At 30.2% G+C, this 16,825-nt stretch overlaps 1 protein-coding gene across 6 annotated transcripts in view; it reads right to left on the bottom strand.

Moving 5' to 3' along the window:
• Positions 1 to 604: 604 nt before the first annotated feature.
• The window catches only part of LOC136971740 (potassium voltage-gated channel subfamily H member 6-like), a 151,353-nt gene continuing 135,132 nt past the window's right edge, over positions 605 to 16,825 (bottom strand). For 5 of the 6 annotated variants that reach the window (XM_067266237.1, XM_067266236.1, XM_067266239.1 and 2 more), the window contains 2 exons: positions 14,281 to 14,434; positions 605 to 3,197 (listed from right to left, as the gene is read on the bottom strand). In XM_067266237.1, coding sequence (XP_067122338.1) covers positions 3,024 to 3,197; positions 14,281 to 14,434 — 328 coding nt within the window. In that variant the 3' untranslated portion in view covers positions 605 to 3,023. The remainder of the gene's footprint in view (positions 3,198 to 14,280; positions 14,435 to 16,825) is intronic. The other variant, XM_067266235.1, reaches the window with a different exon arrangement.

The raw sequence follows: 16,825 nt of genomic DNA, 5'->3' as shown, positions 1-16,825 counted from the left end.
AATTTGCTCTAAGACAAATTTGATATCAAACAAATAAACTTCAAAAAGTCTGTGGAGCACTTTTGACTTCAGGAATTTATAAATGGTTGCATTATGGTTACAATTAGTAAAAATTAAAAAAATTCTACATACTTCCATTACTATTACTTCCTTAAAACAGTAATAAAAAATGCAATAAAGTCAGTAAATATATGAATATCATCACATTCAAAGAAAAAGTATTGTACGGTAATATCTTTTAATAATTTTTGTTGAGAGTTTTCTAGTCATTTGCTTAATTATTTTATTTGTTATATTTATAATATCCGGTTTTTAACAATAAAATTATAAGGAAGGAAGCATCTTTACAAATTTTCATTTTTACAGACTATATTTGCATTTTTTTATTTATTATACTGTTAGATGAAATTTAATTCATTGTATGAAAAAGCCTGTTTGTTGATTGAATTCCACATGCTGGGTCCAAATTAACATTAATTTTAAATGATATTCAATTTATATTAGTACAATTTTAGGCAAATTTAAACATAGATTTTTGTTGTTTAAAAGGATTAAAAACTAACTAATAAGTGATTAATATCAATTAAAAAACAACCACATCAAAAACATTGCATAGATGTATTTATTGTATTAATATTTAGTTGGGTATATGATAACTTTAATCATGCAGCTGTAACTATTAATATAAGGGACAAAGATTTTTACTTTGTCATAACCGAGGAAAAAAGAAAGTAATGAAATAAAAATTTATGCAAATTAATACAAATCAATTATGTTTTTGTAGAAATGGTAAAATGTGTAAAAAATTTGGCAGGGAATAAAGAGCATATGATGCATGTATAAGTTATGTACAAGAAAGGCTTAGATGATTAGCTAAAATCTTTGTGCATAACAATTAAAATCATCTCGTTTTGTCAAACGGTCCATTTGCTGCCGGCAGGGAGCAATGACATGAATATTGATAAATAAGTGTCTATTTTAATTGGAAAAGCTACTAATATAAGGGCTTTATTAGCAAAATTACAAAGATGAGAATTTTAAATCTCTTCATTGAAGATGAAATTGAAAATGTTCTATACAATATCTGATTAACAAAACCTGTAAAACTTCATTAAATTATATGTATAACTGAAATTTGATTCAAAATAACAAGTGACAAAATATTTGATCCTTAAAATGTGCTTTAGGATTTTAGTTGTGGAAATGACAATTTTTCATTTATCATCCCTTCGTTAAAATTGCACTATACAGTCAACTCTTAATTATTGACAAGTGCATTGTCGAAAGTCAAAGTAACTAATTTTTACAAACAATATTCATAAAATGGTCTACAATGCCATTTTGAAACTGCTATAAGTTTGTAATTTTAATATTCAATAATTAATTTTTCTGTCCTCTCTTCATTTATTTCAATACATAAGTTTTTTCAATGCTGCTAGTAATTCATCAGATCTTACTCTCTACAATATCTTTGATAATCAAGAGTTGACTGCACTTCACATCTCAGGATGTCCTGCGTGAATATGGCAAACAGCAATGAATTGGTATCATTTTTGATACTTTGACATTTACAATATGTACAAGTAATGTTTATAATATAATACAAAGAACATTGTATAAATTAATTCATCTTAAACTCCAATTTATGTATTTTTTGATACATATCCAATTAATTACATTCATCATCATACCAATTCCTTATATATACATAGCATTGATCCCTTCTATTGCTCGATTTGAACATTGAGATATCATGCAAAACATCAATAGGAACTGCTATGCAGTCACAGAAATGTCTGCATAAAAAAATCACAGTAAGATATCCTTATTTATGGGATTGATACACTCTTGTGATATGTCACTGCAATGAGCAAAATTCCCAATATTGCTAATAAATTAAATAATGGAAATTATCACATTTGCTGACTGTCCAAAGTTTGTATTTTGCCCTTATTAACATATAGAAAGAAAAATCATAACTTGATTTATTCTTGGACGTTAGTCTAATGTGATAGGTTAGAGCAGTAGATATTTCCAAGAAATGAAAGTATATATAGATATATATCATCATATGCAATATTTCATATCATTTTTGAAAAAAGACCCTTCATAATATCAGCCCCCTACCGGCTGAATCCTCAAATATAAATGGTGACAGTTTCTTTTCACAGGCCAAATACAATAAGAGTGCTCAGATAAGGCATGCACAGGCTTTCTAGCAGTACTGGCCCTATTTTCTTGAGTAATTTACTTTGCATCTAAATTTCTAATTCTCTTCCATATGTTTAAGCTTTAAACAAAAAGAAAACATAACATAAAAAAATAAACAAACAAGATCTTAGTATCATTAATAGAAATTGAAGAACTACATTCATAAATATCTAAAACTGTCTAAACAGTTAGGCATAGGATGGATTGACTGCACAATGTTTAAGAATGGTAATTTTCATTTGTTATGATTGCACATTTCTCCTCTATATTAGAGTGATGGGAGGCAACAGACCCTGGAAGTGTCTCTGCATTATCACTCCTTTTCTATGTAGCACCGCACCGACATTGTCGGAATAAAGAAATAAAATGGAATGAAATGGTAAGGAAAGGGAGTGCTCACATTTTCTGACATCATTTTTATCACAGAAAACTTTCATCATTACCAAGCAGCAAGCTAGGATTGAAAGTTAATTATTAGCAAGGAGAGGAAGGCAAAGGGCATTTTTGTTCTATCTCCCTGAGTAGAAAAAAAGCATGATTTATGAATAAACATTTTGTGAACTCCAGGATCCATGGAATTTTTTCAATTCCACCATATTATAGTGGGATGATAATCAATGCATGCTTGCTTTCTTTTGGGAAGCACTTCATGTTTTGATAGCATGCGGCAAAACCCAAGATGAACTCAGATGTATGTTTATTGGGATCTAGGATGGGTAGGAAGACTTCAGTCTTCTCAGAAATGAGTCTTGATCTGGACTGGACGTCCTGTACAAAAATAGAATCCAATATCTTAGAAATAAGACTGATTCCTACACATCTGAAGTACGCTCTTCACCCTCACTAGATGGTGTGCTGACGTCGGTTTCAAGAACTGAAGAAAGAGCAGATATCGGTGGGGCGTCACTGATACTTGTTTCTTGTTTAGGTTCTCCAGACTGATCAGTTTCTGGTCGAACTACTCTAGTTCCCTTTAATCTAAATTTCTAAGAAAAATTAAATATTTTGATATTTAATTCAATAAATTGTTTTAAATAGAATACTATTAACAAATATAATGGAATCTGGTTAGAGCTATTTTAAATTATAACTGATTCTCCAATTTCAGTTTATAAATATCAAATTAGATACAAAATGTTTTTAGTCTATTGCTTTAAAATGTTTTTATAATTGATTTATCTTTCTATTTATAATTTATATAGGCTACATGCAAAATAAGTTACAATTAAAATTGTTGATAATTTCATATAATTTTATGTAATTATAAAACATCCCAAATTAAAGTAAATGAAAAAATAATACAAATGAATTTATAAATCAAACAGAATACACAAAGTACAGTACATCGATTTCCATCACTTTGTGCTCAATGGTTTTAGAAAGATTTTTTCATCTACAGAAAAAATCAATGTGAATGAGAAAAGTATTAAGAGCACAAGAAGAAAAATTAGTATGTGTAATTCTAGCAAGAACTTGATGTCTGTTAAAAGTAAATACAGTTAAAAAATGAAATTTATAAAATAAAATGCAGTCATTAAATTCTGATTCCAGCAACACTTAAAGAATCAATACATGGTAAGTGATAAATTATATATTAAATGAAAATTAGACCTTAATTTTATTTTTATAGCTTAGTTTAATAAAAATGGACAAGTAATCTAGTAATGTTTGAAAGTTCATAAAGAAAAAGAAAGATTTGGTAGAAATTGAATGATGATAACTTTGTATAATAGTAAGATGAATGAGTAAATCTTTAACTATTACTTATATTTGCAACTTCTAAGTTATCATCAAAGATGATCTGAACACCATTAAAAGATTGTACATTTATACAGCAATATAGGTACAGAAGGAATGAAGGGCAATCTGCTCCAGGTTGTACATTTTTGGGGATGGCACTTTTGGTTTACTGCAGTGAAAGTTTTTTTGGGATAGTAGGATACAAGATGCTAGAGACAATTTTATTTTTCCAGAAAAACAGTTTACTGTCAGATATTTCCAACAATTGTAAGGACTGTGTTCCCTTGACAACCACGCCTATTTAGGTGCTTAATTAAAAACATTTATACTAATGCTCTTATTTCTTTAAAAAGGGAAAAAAACTTGTAAAGTTCTATAAATACATTATACAGGGTGTCAGAAATAAAGTGAACCAGTCCCTTACTTGGGAATGATTAAAAGTAGGAGGATCAAACTAATAGCCAAACAAGGTACAAGCAGGCCCTATAAAAAGGGTGCAGCCAGGGCACTGCCCTGGAGCCTGTGAGCTTTAGGAGAACCATCAGAGAGGAAAAATTTTAAAAATTGTCTGTTTACTGTTTATTTTTCCAAATAATGAAATAATTTTGGTTGTCTGCTAATATTTATACTAGATTATTTTTCTACTTCAATATCATTGTTATTTGTATAAGCAGGGTCTCTGAAAGGGGGTGCCCTTTCAGAAGTGCTTATAAAGTGGTCTTTTCACTGACAGCACTCCATTCTCTTGCAGCCCTTGCTGCAACTACACATGTTCAAAAGTTGGTGAGTGTATGTGTTGAATACCCTGGACTTTGGTGAGGATCTCATAATACAAAGGGAAAATATATGAAAATATGAGCAATTATTTATTGACATTGTCACAATGCTGGGCTGCAATTTTTAAACATATTTTTAATTAATTTAATTTAAAATATATGCTTTCCACCTCAAATTAGTAGTATCTTGTCCCTGTACATCATACTTTTCCTTTAACAATATAGTTGTGCTGATCATCTATTAACTGCTTTTAGGGAAAAAGTTTCAAATTTGAAATAATGTGACTTCCGGTTTGCATTGGAAGTTCATATATAATTAAGTTAATTGGGGCCTCCTACCCCTAAGGTTTCCATATCTGGCTCAGATTTCATCTATCTCACACCAGTCTTGAGATGAAGGAAGGATGGACGACAGTGAGAATTTATAGGTCTATAATTTTTTCAAATTGCAGCCCAATAAACATTCTGGGGAATTTTTGATAACTTGCACTGTTGTTAAGTTAACATCATCATCATCATTAACCCTGGGCTCATTGCCCATTGGTGTCTGATGCCTTTTCCATTTTTTTCTTCCATTTCTCTCTATCCATTACCAGTTTTCTCAATTCCTGTACATTTGCTCCATACCACTTCTTCACGTCATCAATCCATTCTCTATATGGTCTGCCACTTTTGTTAGATTCATAATACCATAGACTAGAGTCTTTATTTTTCTGTTTTCATTTATTCTTGTGATGTGTCCAAACAGTTGTAGTTTTCATTGTATAATTTTTTGTAAGAGATTCTTTTTCATATATATCCTATTATAAAGTTCTTCATTTGGGACTTTCTGCATCATCCTATTTGTAAGATCTTTCTGTAACAGTGTCTTTCAAATGCTACTATTTTTCTTTCCATATCTTTTGTTATTTCCCATGTCTCACAGGCATACAGCATGCAGGAGAAGATGCAGGTGTTCAATACTTTTAATTTTGTCTGCAAACTAATTGCTTTACTTTTCCAGATTTTGTCCATTGCTTTCAAATTTGTTTTTGCCTCAGCTATTCTAATTGCTATTTTTTTTTTTTACACCAGATTCAGATTATAGGTTAGTTTGCTTCCTAAATATGTAAAACTCTCTACATTTTCAATTTCTTTCCCATCTACTAGGATATTTCTTTTCATGTTGTTATCACCAAATATCATTGTTTTAGTTTTTTTGCTATTGATAGTCAGTCCATATATTTTTCCTTCTTCATTAAGTAGATATAATGTTTTCTTTAGTTGTTCTTTACTTTTTTCAATGGTAACTATGTCATCTGCAAATCTCAGATTTTGAATTTTACACCGTAAACTGATGTTCCCTACATCTCTTGTGTAATCTTATCCATAACTCTTTCTAAGAGATTTATGAAGATAATTGGGGATATAGGATCTCCCTGTCTGGTGCTTCTTATATGTTAGTAAAGTTAACACAAAGTCTGGAAAGACAGGAAGGCATGTAAACAGAAAAACTGTCCTTGGTATGAATGTTTACAGCTTTATTCTGTGGCATGTATGTGCCTAAATCAGGAATTACAGTGTGGACAATATAAGATATTTTCAGGAGAGTGAATAATATTTTGAACATTATCATGTTAGACGAAATAAATAATTGCAAAGAACTAGTACAATTAAGTAATTATTAACATCAGTCCTGTCCCAGTTTGTAAAAATGCAATAAAAAACATCAGAAAAGAATGATTGAACTTTATTATTGCAAATCCACTGTATGGGTCTTCAACACATACAGTAAACCAACTTTTAAACATGTATACATGCACCCTTGCACCTAGTTTTGCCAAAATTAGTCCAATCCTCCTATCTTTAATCATTCCAAAGTTATGGGATTGGTTCACTTGTATATCTGAAACTGTAACATCTTGCTTTGTCCTAACTCTTCTCAAATAGGCAAATAGATTTAACACAGTAATTTCTTGCTTGTCATAGCATTACTAATTGTAAAATTAAAGGATAAAGAATAAATTATGAGTACAAAACAACTGTCTCATTCAGAGCTAGAAAGTTATCAGAAATATGTATTCTTAGCAATATTTATGAATAAATAATGTTCAAAACCAAATTAAATAGCTGTAAAATAATTTACAAACCATTCTTTAAAAAGGACAATGGCAATATTTAATAAACAATTAAAAGACAGTCGTTCCAAAAAATTCTTTAGACGATCACCATTTTTAGTGTTCCAGAACCAAGAATCAGACAGCCAGACCTTCCCTTTTAGGCTACATAGCTGTCCTTTCTAAAAGAAGTTCCTTAAAAGATACACAGGAAACCAATTAAAATCAAATAAATTTAAAATCGGAATGGTAGATCTTACGACATCTTGTGAAAATTCATCTGTATCTATTCGGGATTTCGACTCCTTTTATCTGCGAAGAATGAGCGCTGACAAATGCAGATTACGTCGGAATGTCCCTCTAGTGACGAATATTAACAATATTTTCGTTTTTGTTTCCGTCCGATGAATAAATATTTTTCTATAAAATTGAATGATCAATAAATTTAATTGCGAATCAACAGTTCATCATTGTTTATAGAAAAATATTTATTCATCGGACGGAAACAAAAACGAAAATATTGTTAATATTCGTCACTAGAGGGACATTCCGACGTAATCTGCATTTGTCAGCGCTCATTCTTCGCAGATAAAAGGAGTCGAAATCCCGAATAGATACAGATGAATTTTCACAAGATGTCGTAAGATCTACCATTCCGATTTTAAATTTATTTGATTTTAATTGGTTTCCTGTGTATCTTTTAAGGAACTTCTTTTAGAAAGGACAGCTATGTAGCCTAAAAGGGAAGGTCTGGCTGTCTGATTCTTGGTTCTGGAACACTAAAAATGGTGATCGTCTAAAGAATTTTTTGGAACGACTGTCTTTTAATTGTTTATAGAAAAATATTTATTCATCGGACGGAAACAAAAACGGCAATATTTAAGTTAAAAACAAGCAACTTTCATGATGGTTTAAAGGAATTTCAAATGTTTACAGCTGACTTTGGCCATCTCAAGCCAAACTTTCATTGCAAAGCAGTTACAGTGCTTTAAATGGCAGAAATAATTATTACATCATTTTTATAGCATTGAAGCTATTAGAAGCTGAATGATCATGTATTGACTCTGGTATTAATTGTAAAATAATAATGATATACCTTGGATTTGTTTGAAATTGCCTCCTAAACTACATTTCATGATTTTGAAGTGATTTTTTATATTATTGTCTTCTTCGGTATTATGAAGTGGTGAGTACATTAGGTCTGATATTTGTGTAATTGAAGTTAGCCTCTAACTTATGAGTATCATAATTTTTGAAGCATGCACAAATAAAATTTATTCTCTGTCATTGTCATCCCTTATTTAATTGGGCTACAATTTTCATATTCCCACTGTTGTCATCAGTCCTTCATTAATCTTGAGAACACAGATATATACAGTAGAGCTTTGTTTATTCGAAAGCTTTTCAGTCAGACTGTGTCGTGCTGAATCGAACGTTTTTGATACTAGATTAACTTCTAAAGTATAATTTTTTGTTTTTATATTTTTCAATATATTTATTTTGTTTATACAAACTAAATAAATAATTTTTAACGATACAATAGCCTTGATTATTATTATAAAAATTTTTGTTAGGCTTAAAATCGACAAAAATTCAACGCGAAGCGACACGCAACGGAAAAAAATTCAACATTGGATAGGTTAACTGATTTTTTCGGATAACCAATTATGTACAAAAAAATATATTATCTGAACAACCCCAGTCCCCAATTGATTCGGATAAACGATGCTCTACTGTAGTTAATCAGGGCCTCTGTCCCCTAAGCTTTCCATATCTGCTCTCAATTTTTACCTATAACTTATATGAATTTCCAGTGTGGACTGAAAGTCATGATTTTTAAATTAAAAGATGATTAAAAATTGTAGCCCGGCATTGTCACAATGTCAAAATAATACACATTAATAAATAATAATCAATTCTATCAATCTATCCACAGATTAAGCAAACAAAAAAGAATAGTGCTGCTATGCCAGATCAGAGTACAAAGTAGTGAAAACATTTTGGCCAGAGTGTACAATCAAGATATCACCTAAAAAAACTACAGTAAATTAAGTTCACGTTGTTTATTTTTATTTTTAGCTTCAAAAGTTTTAAATTTTTCCAAAAATTCTGTTCTAAATTACAATAATAATTTTTATTTGTAAACATTAGTATGATACTATTGAAATCAATAATTTGTATTAAATTATACTGTTTGTTAAACAATATATTAAACTAGTAAGTTGTTAATATAGGATAGAGAGAGTGACTTGAAATATGATATGTATATGTTTTTTTCCAAAGTAAAAAATGATATATATATAAATAATCTTTTAAAATGAGTTTTTAAACTTCAAGAATCAATTTATAAAAACAATTTTAATTTCTTGTTAAGGTTGAAAGAGTAAGGACATCAACCTCATTATCGGAAGCAGGCTGCTTAACATGACAGTAATCCATTTATGAGATGACTGAATGTCATGTTTAATTAAATCACCACTCTCCACACAAGTTCTTTTGATCACTTCAAATTCAAACTTGTATCCTCTGACTGTATCAAGCCATTGCATTTTTGGTTGATTCCTTTTTATTCCACTAAAAATTTCTAGATTTAAGTCCTTCTCTAGTGAATTTCCTTGTATCACATAGCCAAAATAGATTAGAAGCCAAAATAACCAAACAAAAGCTAGTGTTATATTAGGTTTATCATATCCAACAAATTTCTGTAACACTTATGGTTTGGAGGATGTGCAATAAACTTCTCCAGCTTTCTTCTGCATTAGCCTTTAGTATACATCTTTCACACTTGTGAAAGCTGAACACTGAGTAAAGCTGACAGGATAAAAAAAATTGATAGTTTTGATTTATGGGATCAGAGAAGGTTACTTTATGCTATAATAAGTTTATTTAGCTATAATAAGTCAACGTGAGACATGACAAATCGCATGAGACTAGTCGCCAACTATACTGCACAAATAAAAAATCGCATTAAAAAAATCGCACAAAAAAGACCGCATAAAAACAGGTTTGACTGTATATTCTGGTTCCTAAAACCAATATGTCATAGAACAATAGTTTTTAATTAAAATATAAAAAGAATTTATGTAAATTAGTATGTTTTGTAGCTATAACAGACAATTTATTTAGTTTATAACTTTTTATATACTGTAAAAGGAAAATTGAATATTTATTTCTTATAACAAATTTAAAAATTTTACTTCTAACCAGTTTCCATTATGTAATTTAAAATTTTCATTCTAGTTATCGAAATAAATCATTATATATTAAATATACAGGGTGTCCCATCAAGACCAGATAAACTCTGCAGAGCAAGAATCTTCACTCAGAGTACATAAAAAATGACCCAAGAATCATACCTCTATGACCCATAGTTTTTGAGGAAAATGCAGATGAAAAAGTATGACTTCACATCCAGTGCACTGTAAAATGGCTGACTGCACAAGATCTTGGTTGCTCGTCTTCATGCAGTGATTACTTTTGTGGACAACACGATGATGGATCGTGTGCAGTCAGCCATTCTACAGCATGCACATGCATGCCTCAATATGCATGGTGGTCATTTTGAGCATCTTCCTATGTAAGCATAATGTATATGCAAGTACCATGTTCATGTTTCCAATAAAGCTTATTTTTTGTGCACTGGATGTAACATCATACTTTTTCATTTGCATTTTTCTCAAAAACTATGGGTTGTAGAGGTATGGTTCTTGGGTCATTTTTTATGTACTCTGAGGATTCTTGCTCTGTAGAGATTATCTAATCTTGATGGGACACTCTGTATAATGATATTGTATATGTATGTATGTACAGGAGGGTCTAATGATGTGTTCACTTGTTTATAATCGATCAGCGCAAATCGCAACCGTCAATCTCGTAACGGTCAACTCTTTGATAACAGGTGCGTGTCTGGGAATTGTAACGGATAAGTTACGGCGGCGCTGATCGATTATAAACAAGTGAACACATCATTAGACCCTCCTGTATGTATTATATATATATATCATATTACCTGAAAAAATTTTTAAAAGTTATAATTGCAACAAATATTTAAAAAACTATATTATATCTTGGAGTTCCAATACAAACAAGTTAATATATATTATTAACTTTTACAACATTTGCAAATCTATATTAATGCCATTATTGCCAATATTATTGTAACAGCAATATGTAACAACAAATAATAACTGTTAATAAAAATATAAATTTGTTCTTTTCTAAATTTCCCAAATTTTATAAACTGGAAGAAAATTTAATTGAAAATTAACTCTATTTTTACACAATTGAAATTATTAAAATGAAAAATCAAAAAATGATATATAGTACCATTTCAATTACAATCATTTATAATTTTTGTAGTTTGCTTCATTATTAGACTTGGTCCTCAAACTGAGGATGGTAAAGAGTAATTGTGAGGGGTTTGGAAGGAAATAAGTTATATTTTCAAATATTTCAAAAACAAATTTTATTGATACAGTAAAACCTGTCCAAAACAGAACGTTAATAAAACAGAAACCTAAATGGGAAAAAGTCTTAGGAAAGAAGAAATTTTCTATGTTAAAAAAAAATCTGTTCAAAATGGAAACCTGCCAAACTGGAAAAAACATTCGGTACCAAACAACTCCAGTTTACACAGGTTTCACTGTATTAGATTATTAGAAGTTCTCTCAAATTTATAGTTTTGCCTAGTAAGACATTTTTAAAGTTGCAATATGACAATCAATACTATAATAGGGGCTCTGTCCAATCTATTTTGTTTCATTTTTGTCATGACTTGTTACAAATTGTTGTTACAATAAGACATTAAATAACATTAATGTCAAATGATACTGATAAATTAATAGAGAAAGTTTTTCTTGTGCTGATACTTCTCATGCCAAAATATACTATTCTGATTTAATAAAAAAAAAAATAATGTTTTTAAAGATAGTATAGGATAGCAGTCTAAATGCCTAACATTTACTAATAATTACAATAATATGTAACAAAATTGAAACCAAAAAGATGTGTCATTTTTTTAATTTGGTTTTTAAATGCTTTAAATTACTGAGAAATTCATCCTGAACTCACTAGCCACTCATAATTCAATTGAAAGTGTTTTTTTAATGAATTGTCCCAATTATGTAAATTACTGCGTATTCTCAATTCTAATGTGCATTTCACTTTTGAGTCAAAACACAATAAAGTTAGCTTGCAAATGTAATATGTGCCTCCATATCACTGATCATACAGCTGCAAAAGTTAAAAAACATATTTTAAAAAATATTTCTTCCATGTTTACAGTGCTACACGATGTCCACATTTTTGAATATATTCGTTCTGAAAAACAGAAGTGATACATTTCAATGCACATGGAGAAAAGCTAAGTTAAATAGCAACATCATTGATGATTCATATTCTGACACTAGGGTTTCTCTAATGGGATCCTGGCTGTTTTTTTAACCCAGGAAATTCTTCTCATCCCAGGAAATCCTGCAAATTTCTTAAAAGGTCACTTTTTTCTTATTTTGTGTTAAGGTTATACTTTCTATTTGCAAAATTTCCTCAAACTGTCAGAATACATTTGTATTTATTAATTTTAAGCCTGCTTATTCGTTTAAATTTTTGCTTGTTATGGCATGTCACACAGATTGTCAATAATCAATATGTACAGGTAACCCCCGTATAACACGGGAGTTACGTTCCAAAAAAATTGCAGCGTTATGCGAATCTGTGTTATACGAAACAAAGAACTAGTGCGAAAAGGGGGTTAGGTTCCAAGAACTAAAAAACATGCTGTTAAATCCTTCTTTAAATAGGATTTATTATTCACAAGTCGAAAGGCAAATACAAAATTACAAATAAAAATAACAATATACTGAATATTATACTGTAAAAATATAAAATAATTTATATTGTTAATTTAAATACTTGCTAGGGGCGCCCCTAATGGCCATTTTTGGCATACATTGATAAAATCCGGTTCCCAATTCTCGAACCGTGTTAGAGCAAATTCGTGCTATAGAAGTACCGTGTTATAGGGGGGTTACCTGTAGTCTATTTGTGGCAGGATTCGGAAAATTCTTTACTTGTTGGAACCTGTAATATCTTGAATAATTGCGGTGATGCTGTCTTAATTTTTAACCATGCCTAGTAGCTTCAATAACTGCACTATGCCAGGTTGTGCAAATTGGGCAAGGTTACAAATGAGTATAAAGTTTTTCTTCATAAACTTGAGTATTAAAGCCATATGAACTGTTGAATTATTGGGCTGCAAGCTCGATGCTCTTATTAAAGCAGCTGAGGTAGACAAATTGAGAATACTAGAGAGCAAAAGAAGTACTGCAACGCATCTCAAAAATGAACTGGAAATCTTCAAGGCTACAGATGAAAAACCACATAATATTTGTCTTTTCTTAAATGCATTAAAGATGATTCCACCCACATCAATTGAATCGGAAAGGGCATTCTAAAATAAGTAGCAGGACATTACTAAAATAAGAACCAAATTGAGTGATTGGAGTATTGACCATCTTTGTTTTTTAAAAAATCTTAATACAAAATATTATAAAAATTTACAATAAGATTTTTTAAAAAACAAAAATTACCTTCTAAGTTAGAAATTTTTTTTTTTTTTGGTAAACAGTTTCCAAGAAACTTTAATAAATTTTTTCTATTTGTGAAAAGTTCTACATAATTCAAAGGTAAATTTTAATACATATTTTATACAGGACGTATTAAATTACTTATAAAATAAATCTTGAAATTGAATGATAATTAATTATTTTTAAGATAAAAAATGAAAAATAATTATATATCCTGGAATCCTGGGAAACAGATCACTTTTTTCTTGAAATCCCAGGCAAGCAAAAGACTGGGAAACAAGAAACCCTAAATGACACAAAGCAATCTCGCGCCACTAACTTCTGAATCAGTAGTCCTGTCATTGATTGATCAAGCTGTCGACTTCCTTTAATATAGAAAGTATAGAGAGTTGACCATCTGTGTCTCTCTAATTTGTGGCTGGCTCTTGCCAAATAGCATGTTTGGCAGCTGTTGCAATTAAGAGTTCGACATTCTGTTCATGAACCAATTTATTTGAAAAGTGAGTCATTTGAAAGCGGAGGTCTGACTGTACAATACAACCGAGGATATTGTTCTATTGATGATGACTAATAGCATTTTATACAAGCAAATTTGCAAGTTTTACATTCAATATATTTCAATTACTGTAATCAAATAATGTTATTAATGGCTTAAATAATAATGTTTTCAATTATGTTATAAATAATATATTGACTTATATCATATTCAAATGTAAATTTGCCTTATTGATATTTTGAAATTTAATTTTTAAATAATTATCCACATTCTATTTTCAAACAAGTTTAATTAGGTTATATTGTTTTTCATTGATTTAAGTTTTAAGAATAACAAGATTTAAAAAAGTAGATTATTATTATATTAATTGTACTTACATGTGACAAATCAGTAGGTTGTGATAAACTCCTGGGTGGTTCAATATAACATTTATCTCCGGCTGGAGTTGGAGGCACAGTTTTAGAATGATGATCAGTTTGAGGAGGAGGTTCTTGTTTGTTTGTTACCTCATGCTCTTCCCCAACAGATTTACTGAAACATAAGAAATATGCTATTTTATAATACAGACATGGGCAAATGCAGCTCTTGCTGAAAGTGTTCATTTCTGCTTTTTATTATTATTTTACAATTTTATTTCCACAATTTTGTGAAAATATGTAATATTTAGTAATTACAACATTAACAACATTGTAATGTTGCAATTAAGTTGTAATTAACAAGTAATTACAATTTAATTTATTGCATCAACTTCAAAATAAGTTGGTGCAATAAATTAAATTGACATTTCAAATCTATTCTTTGAAAACAAGTTCTCAACCTGGATGGGGGACACCCTATCTTTCTCTGCCTTACCATACTATCTGCCATGACAGTACAGAACTGTGGCTCCCATGCATTTTGCAAAACCTACATTTCAGCACCGACTGAACTCTTGCTTGTCCATCTCTGTTATATATAATACATCAACATACAGTAAAACCTCAATTTAACAGACAAAATTTCCAGCCCTTATGTTATATATAAAAATTAATACATTTTTATATGTAATTAAAGTAAAATTAACAAATCATTTTAACAGGTTTTTTTTAAAAATACAAGTCATCACTCTTAAGAACATTATTTGTTTAGTTCATTGTTTCCCAACTTTTTTGGATTAGCAACACACTTTGAATTTAGTACTATTTCTGCAACACATAATTTTTAAAATAAAAATGTTTATTATGATCAGTTGTGGCGACAGCTTTGGTCCTAAATCCAAAAGTCGCCACCAGGAGGACCCCTGAACTTAAAATGTAAAAAATCTTCATATAGAGATTGTTCCACACAGCCCATATTCTGAACAGACAGATAGAAATATGACCTGAAAGAAATGGAAAGCCTAAAAGATGGGATAAAATAACAAGTTTGGTTACGAGTAACTCTTGGGCACAGCCAATCAGAACAAATGGAGCCGTGAATGTATTTGTATTAAAGTAAATGATCAAAGTATTTAGTACATTTGGTAAAACTGGGAATTCCCAATCTGGACCTAGGAAGATTAGAGAGTTAGATAAAATATTTCTTATTCTAAATAAACTCTTAATATTTTTTGTAATTGGAAAGAGGCAGCCATAACCCATATTGGCAGACAATAATTGAGTAAAGATGGAATATTGGCAAAATAAATGAAACGTAAAAGACTGTTTTTGAGGAAGTAGTTTTTCAAAAATGCTAAAGAATTCCATGATGAATAGCTAGAGATTTAATAATCTTGTCCTTTTAATAATCAATTTGTCCTTTGAAATTAAGTTTAGGATCAAAAATAACCCCCGAGGTCATTATAAGAATTAACATATTTTATAGGATTATTGTAAATATAGAATGTGAGCAACTGAGGATTATGAATGAGTGAAAAACACACAACTACAGTTTTTTTGTAAATTAATTTTTAGGTTAGCTTTTTCTAAAAAGGAAGATAAATGGAGTAGATCAGACTGAAGGACATGAGGGTCATGGTTAATCAATTTAATATTGTCAGCATAGGATAATATAGGCAAAGTAATTTGACCAATTATATTGTTTAAGGGTCCATTTACACACAACAGTGACGTGCTGGCACAGTGACAGTCATGGACTTTTCTGAGGATGAATTGGCTATGATAGCTATATGTTTGGATGAAGAAGAAAAAGAAATGCAATCAAGAAAGTGCAGCAAGTGGGTACATCAAGCATGGACAAAAGTGCAAGTTTCATACTCTCTATAAAAAATTGAGATGATGAATCTATATTTTTTGAATATTTTCAAATGTCCCAACATGCATTTCATATTTTATTAAACAAAACAGAGAAATATTCATTTTGTACCCAATGTCCATGTATTTCAAAAGAGATAAATCAAATAGAACAGTGTGTTGATGCACGATTTCAATTAAATGTTCGTCATCCAAAATTTGCCATTGTTATAATAATTGTTCTTGTCAAATGTATTTTCACAGTACGGTATGGTCCTGCCACTGCCACTGTCACGAGCTGGACAGGGTTTAAAACTAGGTCAAAGATTTCCCACTGGCAAAAAAATCACTGCACTGAACGGACACTGCACGGTCATGTCACTGTTGTGTGTAAATAAATCCTAAATAAGCTGAAAAAAATTTGGCTGCTTAAAGTGATCCTTGCCTTATTCTACATAAGGGAGAGAAATCTAGAAATTCGAAATCACCAACTGTAATTTTACAAATATGAAGGAGATAGTAATTATTAAGCCAAGGATAAATTTTGAAGTAATCTCTGAGCATTGAGAGAAGGACATTGGGAATTACAGAATTGAAGGCTTGGCTAATATCTATATAAATTATAAAGACAGATTGCATAGTTTCAAAATTCTGAAGGACTATTGATATAGTTTTTAAAAGATTGGTGATAGTAGAATGATGTTATAGGACA

The sequence above is a fragment of the Centruroides vittatus genome, unplaced genomic scaffold (assembly GCF_030686945.1).
Source record: "Centruroides vittatus isolate TY-2023 unplaced genomic scaffold, ASM3068694v2 contig_2696, whole genome shotgun sequence".
NCBI classification, from domain to species: Eukaryota; Metazoa; Arthropoda; class Arachnida; order Scorpiones; family Buthidae; genus Centruroides; species Centruroides vittatus.
The sequence above is the reverse complement of the archived record's forward strand: the minus strand, read 5'-3'. Positions and strand labels throughout refer to the sequence as shown.